The 17,740-nt window shown below is 39.8% G+C and overlaps 2 protein-coding genes across 2 annotated transcripts; one reads left to right on the top strand and one right to left on the bottom strand.

Annotated features, from left to right (window-relative positions):
• The first annotated feature begins 381 nt into the window (after positions 1 to 381).
• Positions 382 to 1,452, top strand: LOC135686327 (uncharacterized). Its single transcript, XM_065202531.2, has one exon. The coding sequence runs from the start codon at positions 382 to 384 to the stop codon at positions 1,450 to 1,452; it is 1,071 nt and encodes a 356-aa protein (XP_065058603.2).
• Positions 1,453 to 8,066: 6,614 nt separating this feature from the next.
• LOC148960160 (uncharacterized) lies at positions 8,067 to 12,510 on the bottom strand. Its single transcript, XM_089108936.1, has one exon. The coding sequence runs from the start codon at positions 10,836 to 10,838 to the stop codon at positions 8,067 to 8,069; it is 2,772 nt and encodes a 923-aa protein (XP_088965062.1). The 5' UTR covers positions 10,839 to 12,510.
• Positions 12,511 to 17,740: the final 5,230 nt, after the last annotated feature.

The raw sequence follows: 17,740 nt of genomic DNA, 5'->3' as shown, positions 1-17,740 counted from the left end.
GTTCCAACCATCATCACGAATGAAGGTAATGCTATGGAAGACTTAACAAGAGAGAGAAGAAGACGTTGGATTTCAGCTTTAAGTAGAGATGATTTGACGGAAAAGAAGTTAGCAAATGATCGCGTTTGTAACCTGCATTTTGTGTCTGGTAGGGCTGCCAAGAACTGGGACAGATTCAATGTTGACTGGGTACCAACTTTGATGCTTGGCCACACAAAGAAGCTGGAAAAGGACCATTCCCATGTTAAAGAAAGAGCTCTTAGGGTTACAAGTAGACGTAAACGTGTGAATGATAATCGTAAGCATGAAAGTGAAGAGAAGTGAGTAAGGGAAGATGATGGCCTGTCAATTGCCAGCATTTTTGGTATCCAAGAAGAACCAATGCCAAGACAGCGAGAAATCACATCCAATGAAGCAATAAGCATGGGAGTTACTGTTGATTCTGGCCAATGTATTCAACCAGCTGAAGAAACCAGAGTATGTGATGCTGAAACAAATACTGATGAGCTCAATTATTTGTTCCAAGGCCTAGCTATCAAAACAGAACCATTTACACAAGAGTGCTTCATTAATGATGATACCAAGGTCAGGTTTTACACTGGACTGCCATCATATGATGTCCTGCAGACAACTTTTGATTTTGTAAAGCCTCTTATTGATGGAAAATCAGCTACATTGCAGAGCTTCCAGCAGTTCATATTAGTTTTGATGAAATTGAGGTTGAATGTACCCCATCAGGATCTTGCCTACAGATTTGGTGTATCTGTGCCAACAGTTTCAAGAATATTCAAGAAATTGATAAACATTCTTGATAAGAAACTAAGTCCAATTATTTCATGGCCTGAGAGGGAAGACTTATGGCGCACTATGCCCATGTGCTTTCAGTTTTCTTTTGGCAAAAGGGTAACAGTGATAATTGACTGTTTTGAAGTGTTTATAGAGAGACCATCTAACCTGTTGGCAAGAGCACAGACATACTCTAATTATAAGAGCCACAATACTGTCAAAGTGCTAATTGGTATTACTCCACAGGGTACAATAAGTTTTGTATCTGAAGCATGGGGTGGACGGACTTCAGACAAGTTTTTGACAGATAATTGTGGGATTCTAAGGTTACTTAATCCAGGAGACTTGGTGATGGCAGACAGGGGCTTCACGATACAAGAAAGTTTGTTGTTTTATCAAGCAGAATTGGCTATCCCAGCATTTACACGAGGTAAAGATCAGCTTGACCCCATTGATGTTGAGAAAACTAGGGGTATCGCAAATGTGAGGATACATGTAGAACGAGTGATAGGACTGTTGCGCAGAAAATACACAATCCTTCAGAGTACACTCCCAATTGACTATCTTATTTGTTCAAGCGGAAGTCAAAGCCCTCTCATTGACAAAATCTTACGTGTGACAGCTTCTTTAACAAATCTTTGTCCTTCAATTGTTCCATTTGACTAGTGTCGTGAACTCAATATTGCTTCGAACGCAACAACTACATGAACAGTCCACGAAGCAAGAAATAGACCTTCTTTAATTTTACCACGCCGATATAATCACTAAAATCATTACAACTCTACTCACTAACCACCACTAAGAAAAGAATTCCCTCTTCACGGGCACACAGCCTCTATTTATACTGCTACTTAACATTACGTCATTTTACAAAAATACCTACCATGATTACATCATACTTGCGAGATTACCATCGAACGTTCCAGAAATTTCTATGCATACCATGAATTATAATTACAAAGCAATGTCAGCGGGGGATAAACAAAGCAAGTCTTAAACAAAACAACCGCATACGTAATGTTTCTAAAAATTAAGTTAGTTTTCATCACGTGTCTTCGTGGCACTCAGTGACTCCGTCACATTTCCCCCTCCTTCGGTAGACAAAAATGGTACATTTTTGACTGTCTTTTTACAACGTGTTCAAATCCTTGATAATGTGTCCGCATTTGAGTTATCCTGTCCTCTCCGATACTCTACTCTGTAGTTATATATCTGTAATGCCAAACTCCATCTAGTTAGCCTGCTGTTCTTCTCTTTCATCTGGTCCAACCATTTTAATGCATTATGGTCTGTCTGAATTGAAAACTTCCGGCCATATAGATAAACTCGCAACTGCTGTATTGCCCATACGATAGCCATAACACTCTTTCTCTACAACAGCATAGCGTCTCTCTCGATCGAGTAACTTGCGGCTGAGATACATTACGGGGTGTTCTTCATTGTCATCTCCAATTTGACTAAGAACTGCTCCAAGTCCTCTATCTGATGCATCCGTCTGTAGTAAAAACTCTTTGCTGTAGTCAGGGCTTCTCAAGACTGGTGATGAACATAGAGCTTTTTTAAGTCTTCTGAACGCGTTTTCACAATCATCTGTCCATTGAATAGTACCTTTTACTTCCTTTTTAGTGAGGTCCGTTAATGGGGCTGCGATGTCTGCATAACTGGGTATGAATTTTCGGTAATATCCCGTTAAACCAAGAAATGTGCGCACTTGCTTTTTGCTTTCTGGTCTCAAAAAGTCTCTGACCGCTTTCACTTTGTCATCTTCTGGTCGAACTTTGCCATTTCCAACAATATGTCCCAGATAATGCGCCTCGTTCATTGCCAATGAGCATTTCTTTGGATTTGCTGTGAGCCCCGCTTTACTGATACGCGTCAATATCTCCTCCAAATGTTTTAAGTGGTCCTCCCATGTAGCACTGAATACTATGACGTCATCTAAAAATGCTGCTGCAGATTTTTCCATTCCTTTAAGTATCTTGTCCATCATCCTCTGAAAAGTAGCAGGAGCTCCATGTAATCCCATAGGCATAACTCGAAATTCAAATAAACCAAAAGGTGTTGTGAATGCTGTCTTTGGTACTGCATCAGGACTTAATGGGACTTGCCAATATCCTCTTGTAAGATCCAGGGTGGAGATGTACCTTGAATTGCCAAGCCTGTCAAGAATTTCATCAACCCGCGGCATCGGGTATGCATCAAATGAAGACACCTTGTTCAATTCTCTATAATCAATACATATTCTCAGCGATTCATCTTTTTTTGGAACAATCACTACTGGAGCTGCCCATTCACTATTTGAAGGCTGGATGATTCCCATCTCTACCATTTTTTCGATCTCCGTCTTGATTTTCTCATACTGTGACTGTGGCAAACGATACGGCCTCTTCCTAACTGGTTTTGCATCTCCTGTGTGAATCTGGTGTTCTACTACTGTTGTTTTTCCAGGGGAGTCTTTCAAAACGGTTGCGAATCTTTGTAGTAGGACATGCAATGTTCTTGATTGGCTGTCACTAAGATCTTCCTAAATTTTTACTGCTTCCCAGCCATCTTTAGAAAATTCGTTGTTTATAGAAGGTACCACTAAGTCATTCTCCTCTTGATCTTCTGAGCTATTTTCCCTCTCTGCAATCCAGTAACTCACGTCCACAGCCGTATGTTTTGGGCTCAACATATTGACATGAAATATCCGAAATCTTCCTCTCCTGTTGGCCATATCTATCTCGTAGTCTACCGGACCAACTTGTCTCTTCACTTTGTACGGTCCTTGCCACTGTGCTTGTAACTTGTTTGTACTTGTTGGCAGCAATACAAATACTTCATCTCCTTCTTTGAAGATTCTGACCCTTGATTTCTTGTCATACCAGGTCTTCTGCTTTCGTTGGGCTGTGCTTAAATTTTCCTGTACTATCTCCATCATTTTTGAAAGGTTTTCTCTCATCTTCAACACGTAGCTAACTACGTCGTCTGGTACCTTTTCGTTCGACTCCCACGTCTCTTTCAGTATGTCCAATGGCCCCCGAACTTGTCGACCATAAAGAAGCTCAAATGGTGAGAACCCTGTTGACTCTCCTGGTACCTCGCGATATGCAAAAAGCAGATAAGGTAGCATTTTGTCCCAATTCCGGTAATCGTTTGTAGCAGCTTTCCACAGCATGTTCTTAAGCGTTCCGTTGAATCGTTCACAAAGCCCGTCTGTCTCTGGATGGTAGGGACTGGTTCGAATAGATTTGACACCGATCATCTTGTAAACCTCCTGCAACAGCTTTGACATAAAATTCGAACCTTGATCAGTCAGGATCTCTTCAGGAACACCAAAACGACTTATAAGCTTTACCAGTTCCTCTGCCACACTCTCCGCATCTATGCATCTAAGTGGAACTGCCTCCGGGTATCTTGTTGCATAGTCACAAATAACTAAAATAAACTTGTGTCCTGCAGCACTTCTCTCTAATGGGCCAACAATTTCCATTGCAATCCTTTTGAAGGGAGTATCAACGATAGGCAACGGTACCAACTTGGCACGATTACTCTTTCTTCTTGGAGATGTCCGCTGGCAAATTTCACATGATCTGCAGTACTCAGCAACATCGTGGAACATCCTGGGCCAATAAAATCTTTGCAATATTCTTGCTGTAGTTTTCTTCCGTCCAAGGTGGCCAGCCAGAGGGATATCGTGGGCCAGCTGTAGCACTGTCTTGCGGCATTGATATGGCAATACAAGCTGCTCTATTACGCGAGAATCCTCAAAATTTCCATCTGGGCACCATTGGCGATATAATATGCCTTCCCTCTCTATAAACCTCACCTTGCAATTTAACGATGACTTCAACTACGCATACTCCTTACATTTATCCAATGTTGTGTCATTCCCCTGCATTTCTCTTATCTCTGTAGCGCTCCAACTGAAATTCTTCATCTCTAAACTTCCTTCATTTTCTTCATTTGTATTTATCTTTGCTGTTTCCGCCGTCTGTACTTCTTTTGACCCAGACAACGATTCAACTGTCCCCTTGGTATTGTCGTCTCTATCCACATCTCCAGTTGAAGAATTTATCTCGTAATTTACCTCTGAAGTTACCTCTGATTGATTGCCTTCTCCGCTAGGGTCGCCTAAAGCCCGCGCTTTTGCACCCGAGCAGATCTCCCTGGCCAACTGTATCGCCTCTTCTTGTTCCCGTGCTTTTTCCTGTGCTCTGGTCACTACTATAAAAGCTTCAATTTCATCCCTCTCAAACTTCTCATCATTTACTATGTCCATGCCTAACAGAACCGGTCTTGGAAGATTCGGAGACACCACAACCCTTTGCAAGAACACTTTGTCTTGAATCTTTATGCTGACTTCGGCAGTCGGGTAGCTGACATAATCACCATGTGCGCATTGTATATCAACTCTGGTTTCCTCATCGACTTTGCCTTCTGGTATCAAGTCTTTGTGCACAAGTGTCCTTGAACAGCCAGTGTCGACAAGAATGTCTACCGGTCTCCCTTCTATTTCCCCTCTGCAGCTGAAAGCCTTTAGAATTTTACCAACTGAATGCTCTCCAAAGTCAAATGATTGTGCTGATCTGATCAACTTGTCTTTATGTTTAACATAATATCCCGTATGTCTCCCTCTGCTGTTGTTGTTGTGGGCATGATTTGACGGACAATGCAGAGCAATGTGTCCTGGTCTCCCGCACTTAAAACACTGAATTGTCGAGCTCCTTGTAGGTGTATGTTGTATTGTATCGTTTTCAGGCTTTCCGTTGCCTACTGGTACCGTCGTATCTGCTTGTTTTGGTACAGGGCAGTTCTTTAAAATATGGCCAGTCTTTTTACAACCACGACATCTAATTTCTTGGGTACCCTGTCCCCTGATTGTGGCCTTTCGTGCTAACAGGTAATCGTCAGCCAATATGGCAGCTTCTTCTGATGTTGTAGGCTTTTGCTCTCTGATCCAAATTTGTAGCTCTAATGGCAGAGAACTTAGTAGCTGCTCCATTATGATAGCATTGGAAATCTGCTCCTTTGTACTTGTAGAGGGATGTACCCACTTGCAGTATAGATCACGCAGTTTCACCTCCAGTTCAGTGCAACTCTCCTCGTTCCTTTTCCTTGTGGCTCGAAATCTCTGACGATAGGTTTCTTCATTAATATCGTACCTCCTCAAAATGGCTTTTTTCACTTCTTCGTAAATGCGAGACTTCTCTGGGTCCATGTTAGCATACGCGGCTTGTGCTTTTCCAGAGAGCAATGGTGCTAATTTCACCGACCAAACCTCTGCTTTCCATCCGTATGTTTCCGCTACACGCTCGAATGTGGTGAGAAAATGCTCTATATCGTCATCTTCACAGAGCTTTTTAAGAGCAGGCTTCCCGAGGTTTATCATTGGTTCTTGTCCCTGGCTGGATAAACTGAGTTCTGCGAATTTCTCTAAAAATTGCCTTCTCTCGTTGTCAGCTTGGGCTTCCTACGCAAGTCTTCTTTCCTCCTCTCTGGCCAACCTTTCCTCTTTCTCTCGCTCACGATTTACCTTTTCCAGTTCTCTTGCTTTAATTTCTCTCTCTCTTTCTCGCTCTCTGGCTTCCCGCTCTTCATTCTGAAGACGAATAATTTTCTCCAACTGGGCCTTCTCCTCTTGTTTTCGCTGCGCCTCTTGTGCCTTTACTTGCTCTTCTATGTCGGATTGCTTTTTTCCAAGTGTGGCTATTAGTTGCATAAACTGCTCGTCTCTCTTTCGATCCTGCTCCTCTCTATAGAGGCGCTCTTTTTCTTCTTTTTCTGTCATCCATTTAAGTATTTCTAAAACTGCTCCACTTTCCCCTCGTTCTTCGCTTGTATGCTGGGCTTCTTCCTGCCTTTTCCATCGTCTTCCTTCGGCTGCCATGTTACTATTCCAACACACCACAGTATTTCAAACCAAATTAAACAGTTTTTACTCCACTTACGTGATCCTCGCCTACCGAAGTATTTTTCCTCGGCGATAAATGACCCCACTACTGGTACCAAAATGTCGTGAACTCAATATTGCTTCGAACGCAACAACTACATGAACAGTCCACGAAGCAAGAAATAGACCTTCTTTAATTTTACCACGCCGATATAATCACTAAAATCATTACAACTCTACTCACTAACCACCACTAAGAAAAGAATTCCCTCTTCACGGGCACACAGCCTCTATTTATACTGCTACTTAACATTACGTCATTTTACAAAAATACCTACCATGATTACATCATACTTGCGAGATTACCATCGAACGTTCCAGAAATTTCTATGCATACCATGAATTATAATTACAAAGCAATGTCAGCGGGGGATAAACAAAGCAAGTCTTAAACAAAACAACCGCATACGTAATGTTTCTAAAAATTAAGTTAGTTTTCATCACGTGTCTTCGTGGCACTCAGTGACTCCGTCACACTAGACAAAACAGCCAAACACATAAGTCTGATCTCTTAGAACTAAGAAAATAATCCAACCACCAGAAGGTTTGCCCTAAGGCTAAGCTAGATTTTGTAATCTGCACAAGTGCATGCCAAATATATATTTCTCAACAAGTTTTAAAATAGCTAAAGCAGAAGACAGTTAAACCAAAACAAGTTAGGGGTTTTGTGACAACATTTTGTTCTATATTTGCAAAAATCAACCATTGGCAAATATAACTTAATGTGAGTTTGACTGTTTAAGCAATTCAGTACGGAACATTGAAGGACTTACAACAAAAATATGTTCTTGTTCATAGTATGTCTGTAAATTATAATAGCAACCTCTACAAAACAGCAGGGCAGTTGAGAGGGGGGGGGGGCAAATTGCCTTTGGACCTTGAGGTCTAGAGGGCCTCATAAAATAATGAGTTCCATTTTTAGAATGGTATTAATCAAACATGAAAAATTATGGCTAAAAATGGAACAACTTATAAAAATTTGTTAGGAAATAGCTGCTAGAAATGCATTTCAAGCTAACAAAAAATAATGAAATTGTTATATGTGTTATATTGTTATAATAATTGTTGTTGTCAGGAATCCTATTGTGAATTTTGAGGAAGGAAATAAGAAGTGTTTTTATGCAAATTCACTTAGTTTTTAAAAACCTGAAGCTGAAGTTTTGGGAAAGTTTTCAAAGCAACTATTAGATGGCTGGTCCACAGTAAAACGTGTTTTAGAAAAAGGAGCAAGAATGTGTTGATGTATGTTCATGAACATGAGTAGGAAAGTTGAGATATATTAACTGAATGTTTTTCAAATTATAAGTATTTCAACACAAAAGATTTTTTTTAAAATAACAAACAGTCTTCAAATTGTTGGGAACAATTCCATTTGTCCAGCTTTAAAACATTTGAAAAGATGTTTTCTCAATTGAGTCACATCAAATTCAACTGTTTCTGGTGGTATATAGTTCACTAGGCAGGTTGCAAAGGCTGTTGCAAAGACACCACAGTCATACCCATTTTGTTGTTGCTGGACTGGGACAACATTTACCCCTTTGAAGATATCTGCTCCAATAAGACTCTTTATTTGTTCGTAAATTTCATTGGAAACAACATGGTTGTACAGGCTATCATATAAACTAACCATCCCTGGTAAACATCCAATTGAGCTTATGCATACCCAGTGACTGTTTCCAGTGTGAAGTATCTGGACAAACTCCCCTCTAACTATGCTGAAGTTTCTGAATGGTCCTAAGGTTGGCCTTTGAAAGCCTTCTATAGCTGGATTACTGTTTCTTAGATAAACATGTACCTGATGAATTATATGACAGTCAAGCCAACCATTTGGAGACATAACCAATTCAAAATGTCTTTCATTTAAGGTTTGGTATTGTGCATACCGCTCTGCTTGCCCTCTGGCTTCTTTCATTAAAACAAGGTCACTTGACTCTTCAAGAAACATTTCCCGATCTGGACTATCCTTGATTAAGATAGAATTTTCAAAATCATCTGTCTCCCACTCATGTTCCTTCACTCTGGACTGCTGTGACAGTGTTATTCTTCCAACTTTAGACTCAACTTGATTTTGTGGATTTGCTTTGCATTTGTCACATTGCCAAGTGGTCTTACTGTTATTTGGTTTCCTTCTGTAGCCAAGACAACTTATGTGGAAGAACTTTCCATTTTCACAACAGGGATTATGGCATTCAATGATTTTGTCTTCAATCTTTGCCTTTTGTTGGCAAATGCAAACACTTTCAAGTGCAAGTGCATTTGTTGTGGCAATTTCTTTTGCTTTGGGCTGTCTTTTGAAGTCAGGTAATCTTTGACAGTGGGGACAATACCAGTTATTGGAAAACTCTGTCACTTTAAGACACAAAGGATGATATAATAAAATTGGACAGTCCACATTCTGACATTTTACTGTAGCCTCCCCAGTTTCTTCACCACGAAAACATATCTTTGTTCCACTATTCAGTTGTGGTTTCGACAAGTAGCACTTGCGTGTGTACCACCTACCAAGAATTTCTGGGAGTACACAATATTGCCAAAACTGAGACAGTCTTGGTAAAACTCTGTCCCAGTGATCTTGGTCAGGGGTTATTCTTTCATGAATGAAAGCAGATTGTGATGCTTCAAAGCCGAAGACAACAAAATCACAAAAAGGAAGCTCTGTGGTGAACATCTGCTGTTGCACTTGGTAAAAGTATTGATGGCTTCTTTTCAGGATCACTTTACCATCTAGATCTTTAACTAAACAGCTGCTTGGATTTTCCAAGTATCCCTCAAAATCAATACTTTCAATACAATAGGGATATTTCACTTCCCCACATCCAATTCCACAGCAATCACATGTCGATAAAAAATCAGGTGTTGCGTGAATGAAAGGGCTGTGTTTGTTGATAAACATGCCACATTGAATTGCTTTGTAATTCACATGCTTCTTCTTCATGTCAATCTCAAATAGCTTAATTGCTGACTTCTCATGTTGACATCCATATTCAGTGGAAGCATTTGTAAACTTGAAAATTTCTGGATAGCAAATTGACTTTATCAATGATTGAGATGGCTGGCTGGGATCTGTGTGACTTGCTGACTTACTCATGGATGCACCAATTCTTCCTGCTCGATGATGGAAAAATCCACTGCCCTTGGCCTGGCTTCTTGTATCCAACTCAATTTGCTTTGCATCTTCACTTGAGATCGTAACACGGATGTCTGAGCAGGCTTGTATGAGATCATGGTACTGATAGGAAAGGTACTTCTCATCAAAAAGTTCAGCAATTGTTGCAATGCCATTGCTATTTGATATAAATGAATTGGCATATGGGTGTACAAGACTCAGTGCTGCAGGCTTTACTTTACATTTACTCAATGCTTCATACAGTGACTTGATATCATCCTCACTTGAAACAGGGGTGTCTTTTCTGTTTGTTGGGCCATCACAAATCAGCTTCTTATTCATGCTTCCCTCTGGATCTTGCTTAAAACTGTCAACTGCTTGGTCTAAGTCCTTCTTTAGTTTCTTTGCAGATTTGAAGTTAATATCTTTGACAGGGGAATAGGATATTTCCTTGACATAAGAAGGGAGAATCCAGGTACATTTCACTTGGGTACAGGCTAATTTTCCATTGAGTCTTGTCCAAACTTCAAGATAGAAGAGCATGCTTGCAACATGAGAACAGCATTCTCCGAGACCAGCCATGCAGCTAATGCAATGTGCAGAAAGGATAGTCCCATCATTTTCTGTAATTACCCAGACTGGCACTGGGCTGACATTCATCCTTTGAGAATGCCGTACTTTCCCCATAACAACAAATCTTTTACCATTAACTACCTTTCCTTGTACCGAGGTGATAAAGCCAGATACCATATGGTTATATGCCTGCAAACTTCTGAAAGCCTTGAATTGGGTCTTCGTGTAATAACTTGTATCAAGTATGAGATATGACAACAAGTCCGTGGCTTCTACAGGCGGTAAACATTCTGGATCGAAACTGCTATCTGGGATCAACATCGGATCGACGCCGATATACGCAATCTTTTCCATGTAACGCTTCAAAACATGGTTTTCCAGCTTCTTGGCATAGTTGGACAACGATAAAGTAAACTTCTCTTTAGTTTCGGACTTCGACATGACCGATAAATGTGTTTAGTTTTCTTGTGCTATTGAACATATGGGGTCTTGCTACGGTACGTAAACAAAAGTGGAACACCAACATGGCGGAAGCCTCGGTTTGAATTCTTTCGTTACGTCACGTGAAAACGGTCTATTGAAAAGGAAAGGTAAATGTACTAAAAATAACTGTTTAGCTCGCCAAGCAATATTGGATTTAAACTTCGACAGGAAGGGAAGGATCGCATAAAACGCCATGAAAGGCCAATGACGGAAATGCAAGTGGGGGCAATGGCGTCTCAAAAAACAGACGAGGTGGGGGACGGGGGCTAAACTACTGGGGGTATGGGGGGTGCTGCACCTCCCCCCCCCCCCCCCCATCTTCCAAAAAGCAGATTTTGTCGGGCAAATTTATGGCTGCCATTGTATCTGTCAGGCAAATCTGGAGATTTTTTTTAGGTCGCACTTTTATTGCTACTTTTGCCCTAGCTTGGTTTTTTAACTCATGGTCTTTTCTTTCATCTTTTTTTCAATCTCCTCCCGGTTGGGAAAGCAAAACAGAAACGAGGCAAGGAACAGCAACATATATACATTTCTGTCTTTCGTCCACCGATCAGCTCTTTCGTTTCGAGCTCGATGCGCACATATATATCTTCGCCTCGAGATGAAGTCTGAAGTATTGATCGACAGCGAAAGTATAGATGGAAAGTAAGGTGTGTTTGATGCGAGAAGGAAATGAACACTGTGCATACCCCTCCCCCATACGTTTTGCAAAATGGAACACTGATAGTTTTAGAAGCAGCATAAATCAAAGCATGAAGGATATACCATCTCGGAATACGTTGTTGAGAAAAATCAATCAATACTTTCTTTTCCAAATGTATGAAACTTTCATCATACATTCATAAGGAGTTATGCCCCAAAATTATCTTAAGGTTTTACACTTACGGTTCAAAAGTATTGCACCCTTCGCTAAAAAATGGTCAGACAGACGCCAAAGTTTTTTAACTGGAAAAAATTCGAATAACCGTAACGAGTAACAGAAAGTTTTAATCAGTTCAAGCGGGAAATAATGTAAAATTTATCTAGAAATTGTAGTTAAGATTTTAATTGCAAAAAACTTTCGAGTTTCTTCTATTTCTAAACAATATCCATGGTTACGAGAACACGAAAATCGAGCTTTAACGATAGGTGTACCTGTAAAATACCTTCAATAAAAAACTTTCCTTTGCTTGAGGGATTTTGTTATGGTGAATTTAGAGATACGTACTTTGTGCTTGGGTGTCTTAAAATGTTGAAATTGCTTCCAGAGCAACCGAAAATTGCTCTTTTTTGTTGAAACATTGTAATCTGCGTAGCTGTTTCTAAATTCCGAAATTTCCAAGCTGTGTTTTGGTGTTCCACTTTGATAAAATTGAGACCCTACTTCAATCTCTTTTTTGAATTGTTCTCTTAATAGCTAGGTGATTTTGAAAGTGAAGAATTTTTTTCTTATATAGAAAAGACAGGCCTTACAAATGCTTACTTTTCGAAAACAAATGTTTATAGCCAACACCAGAAAAACTAGAGGCATATTGTTTTACTTTAAACACACAGCCTGAGTCTAAAGACCCTCTCTCGGGCTTCCCGATGATTTCAGCCCTTGAGGCGATGTGCTCTAAAATTGAAGTTCTTGTATGACACGCCCTTTCATCAAGCATGCCACGCCCTTTCGTCGGGTATCTAAGCTTCATACCCCCCAAATGAAAATAGCGAAGTTTCGCCCCTGGAAGGGGCTATTTACGTACTGGTTGCAAACGTTCAAACGACAGAAGTTAATTGAATGAAATTTAAAGACGAAAGATGCCCAAGCCTTCTGAAGATGAAGAGCCAAAGGTGAAGATATACCTTGCAAAGTAAGTCCAATCACTTATTGTGGAAAAAATACCTTTACAACGTTCATTTACTTTACAGCACGACGTGCCATGGTAGAAAGGGTATTACCAACGCCGAAATATTAGCGATCTGGATATATCATAAACGAAATCATCGACTTATTTCATATTCTGTGTGTTTACATTCAAGCTTCGAGAAAAAAGAAAGGCCCATTTCTCAAAGCAAGTGGATTTTGTTTCATTACAAAATGCAAAAGTAATGTTCTGCTTTGCATTAATTGCGAGCAGAGTAAGGACATACATATAGATTTTCGAGGAGATGTAGTCCATGCAATGCATATTTTAAGTATTTTTCAATAGCGGGCCAGAGTCACATAGGGGCCCATTAAGGGCGTGGCCAAAGAATTTTTGCCCCATAATTTCTACTTGAGCCACAAAGCCACACTCAGGTGTGTACTTTTTTGGCCACGCCCACTAAAACACTACCAAAGATGGTAGGATGAGCGCAGAATGAGAGACTAATACCAAGTTAACTTTCTTTACTTATAGATTCACCAGTTTAATCATATATTATAGTTATGTTTAAATATAAGTTCACATATTGTGTTTACAAACATCCAGCTGAGGTTCTGAAAAAAATTTTCATGTATTCTCTGTTTCTAAAAAGCTCTGGATCGGGAGTAGAGTTTCTTCGGGTTTTTGCTTTAGAAATTCAGCCACTGCCTCTCTGGGGTCGAATAACGAGGTTCCACTGCCATTTAAAGATATGTGTAGAATGTTGTTGATTGTTGTTTTCTTTAAAGAAGACCTGTCATAGGTTTTCACCCTATTGTAATGAGACACAACACGTTCCGTGGCCATGCTATGTGGTGTGACAACTAAGAATGAGCCAAGGAGTATTTTGAAATATCCATGGCTCACATCGATCATTTTGCGCAGTCCCAATGCCAAAACTGTGCCTTTATCAGTAGATTCGATATCCTTGATATGCTCAATGTTTCCCCACGACATGCAGACGTCGGATGAAAATTCTCTCAGTTTGGATTCTCCGAAACTTCGCAGCCAAACTCTCTGCTTCCATCGCCAATTTGCTTTGGAGACGTTGCAGCAAGAATTGTTTTAATTTTCGTTACTGTTCCGTCATCTTCAACTTGAAGTCTTTGACCAAGAAAATTAATTGCAGAAAGTATGACTTCAAATCTAATTGCAGGGAAGCTCCTGGATCTTGCATCCACGTACACAAGGACCGAGATACAACTTTTTGTTTGGGGGGGGGGCAGCAGGGCCGGCATGAAAGGGGACGTGAGGGGTGTGAGACACCCTTGAAAAAAACCATATTTCAACTATGGCTGCTTAACTCTGCTTAACTATGTAGTAATCTTTTCAACAAAACAATATAAAGATTGATTATTAATAAGTAACCTCACCGACTTCCAACAAAACAAAATTTAACAAACAACAATTTTTTTAAAAATATGTGGCAAAACAGCTATTTTTTATAAGAAGCTACATAATTGTATCTGTGCTGAGAGTTTCTAAGAAATATCACATCTTAATTAAAGATATGCCATTAGATTTCTTAGACTAAAAGATCTACGACAAAAAGTCTCTAAAATGATTTGTTCTTAGAACTGGAGTTTATAAGTGGTTTCTTATAAAAAACATAAGTATCCAAACGACATTGCAACCGGTAAGTGGGACCTCGATAATTGGAGCTTTTGCAGTATTCATGGGAATTAATTCCTTTGAAATGTGCAAATGATATTTCCGCCAATATTAACTCACTAGAGGTTTTTAATAGCAAATGCTCGTCCTTGCTCCTTGAGTTTTGGTTCACTGGGGCATTCGCTAGATGAAACATATTTTGTGAAACCATATCCTTCGAGGTCCTAATAAATAAGATTATAATTTACCATAGTTATACTATACATAAAGATAAATCTTTCAAAAAATGTGGCAAATCGCTGGGTGAAAATTTACCCAGATGATAATCTCTTTTATCATTCAAAGAAACAAAATAATTTGCCACCGATAGCAATTTTTCTGTTGTTTCCTTGGGCACATGTAATGTCATCAAATGATTCAATTTTGACTGCTTCATATTTGTACGTAAATATGTATTTATTCTCCGTAGTCCGGAAAAACTCCTTTTAGAAACAGCATTGGTCGCAGGCATTACAAGTAACAGCTTCAGAACTATTATAACTTGTGCTAACAGCGATTTTTGACCCTTTTGATCGTATTTCTCAAAGTACTAAATAGTTATACAAAAGTGTTTTACTTATGGTACTAAAATTTTGTGGGGGGGGGGGCCTTCACGTCCAAGGGGTTTAAGATTAACATAATTTCAAGTCAATTATTGCTGTCACCCCATAAAACTAAAATTTTGCATATTCCAATTGTTTTAAATTTGAATATCACATTAGACTCTGCTTAGTTTTAAAAAACTCTGACAGGTTTCCCGTGGCTAGGTTTACAACGCTGTATTTTCTTAACAACGCAAAATCGAGGTCATGTTCCACGGTAGATTTGTGGGAAATTTATCTGTGTAGGGCTGTGGTTAAAAAAATTTGAAATTTATTGTAGCAGATTTTACACGTTATGTTTTTAATGGACGGTTGTAAAAATGCCCAATTTTCGGCTTTGGCCTAAGTTTGTTTACTCTTTCTGGGGCTGTGATTGGCTCAGCGGCGAGAGAGGTCACTTGATTTAGCGCAGGCTCTTAGCCAATTAAGATTTGAACCCTATGCTGGCCTGGTGGGCCTATCGTTATGTCTGCACGAAAGATGTGTTGTTTTTTGATGCAACAGGTACAAAAAAAACCAGTCAAACGATTTAATAAGATCCTTTTATATTCCTTAGCAAATAGAGAGCTGTTTGGAAATTCACCACCAATTCTTGTTGCTGAACTTATTTCCTAAATCCATACGGCAAGCTTAATTCAGCGGCTATTTGCATTAATTCAAATTCAAATTCAAATTTCTCTCATTAAGCAACATTGTTACAGCGGCTAAAGAAAAAACTTTGTATGGATTCAACCGTTTGCCATAAGAGCAGATTTTAGTGGTGCAGTAATAGCCTCCTGCTTACTATCACGATCAGGGGCGGACTGGCTGGTCGGGCTATTCGGGCGATCGCCCGAAGGGCCGGTCGGTTTAGGGGCCGGCTGATAAAAGTGCAAAAAAAATAAATTAGCTTAGAAAGTGAATGCGATGCAAAAAAGTATACCCACGCGTTGATCTGTTTGCCTTGAATTCTCAAAGACTTTGTGGCAAAGAATAAATATACATGCGAGTACTCCAAAACCATTAAAATTATGAATTCATTATTGTCACCGCAGCCCAGACACACTTCTTCAGGAAACATGTTATTGTTATATTTTCTCTTGACGGTATTCTCTATTTGGCGACATACGATATAGACTGGTTCCATTTCTCTAAAATAGTTCTTAAAAAGAGATCAAGAGGCATTTTCGGGTAGAAGCTGGGATCCAGTTTATTTTGGGTATTTCGACCATGCTGATTACGAATTTGGCGGATCCCAAGCGAAATTTGCTAATTTAAAGGCTTAATTTGCATATTCAAAATGGCTGCCGGTCAAAAAACTTCAAGGTATAACCAAGGGACCCTCCAAACCGCATAAAGTTCTGGCAAGTGGTAGAATATAGCAAATAAAGAAAAAGTAAAGAAATTCAAGAATCTTTTAAATTCCAAGCTTTGTCACGCACAGTTTGACACTGTCTGACACAGCCCATGATATCCTTCAACGAACCATTAAAAAGATGCAGAGCGCTTACCTTTCAAAGCCTATATGAAGTTCCAATAAATCCAAACTACAAGGAGAAGCAGACGATTTTCAAGGCCGATCGAAATATCCTCATGCGGCTGATCACTGCTTATGAAGGCAGCCGTGAAGTTGATCTTAAGAGTGTGCTTTCTCATGAATTGATGCCAGTTCCTCGTCTCTCACTGAAATGAACTGTTCTCTTCGGACTGGAAGCAAGTCTGTCCTTATTGACAAGCTAACGGATAGCATCAATTGTCCAGAGAGTATCGATCTTCATGGAATAACAGCGTGCTTAATCATCGATGGTCAGGCTCTAGTGGTGTTATTATGCAAATCAAATGGTTGCTCTTCGTTTCGTGATTTAGCAGACACATTTGTTTCAAATGGGTAAACGCTACCAGAGATTTAGCAGTGCTTCAAATGGGTAAACGCTACCAGAGAATCGACGTTGTTTTTGACCGCTATAGACAACTATCAATCAAAACTAGTACCAGACTAAGGCGGAAAAAAACTAGGCGGCCTGTTCGCCGAGTTAAAGAGAGCGGTTTGGTACCTCTTCCAAAGTTCTGGTCAAACGTCTTTGCATTGCCAGAAAACAAAGCAGATCTTGCACGATTCCTGTCAGAAGAGTTGCTTCGCCAAGCAACTGAAGATAAAGAAATTGTTACAGCTGGTGGATTTATCAATGAATTGCTTGCCCAGTCATCGAAATACTACACTGATACCTTGTCTTTGATTGCAGACCATAAAGAAGCAGACACCAGACTTGCCCTTTGTGCTATCAATGTCACCTGCAATACAGTAGTAGTTGCTTCTATAGAAATGCAGATGTGCTCATCATTCTGATCTTTGAATGATGTCTGGAACGTCAAAGAAGAGAAAAGATATTCCAGTCAAAAAGATTCTTCACGCCTTGCATCAGGGATCTGTTAAAGCACTCATCCCCTTTCACACTCTTACTGGATGTGATACAACTTCATACTTGTCTGGGAATACAAAGGCATCTGCATGGAAAGTTTTTAAAGAGTCTCATGAACTCTTGCGAAACATGGGAGAAGAAGGTATTAACGAACAAGTTATGTGGAAAGCAGAACAATTCTTTTCCACGTTTATGGTGCAGGTCGTATCAACACCACAAATGAAGCCCGACACGTTCTATTTTTCAAGAAAACAAAACCCGAGGCATTGCCTCCAACAAGTGTTGTGGCACATCTTCACATAAGAAGAGCACACTTCCAAGCAATGATATGGAAACAAGCTGGA

This window comes from Rhopilema esculentum, chromosome 6 (assembly GCF_057945365.1).
Source record: "Rhopilema esculentum isolate cy_ngs chromosome 6, ASM5794536v1, whole genome shotgun sequence".
Classification (NCBI taxonomy): Eukaryota; Metazoa; Cnidaria; class Scyphozoa; order Rhizostomeae; family Rhizostomatidae; genus Rhopilema; species Rhopilema esculentum.
Note: the sequence above shows the minus strand (reverse complement) of the source record. Positions and strands in the feature narration are given on the sequence as shown.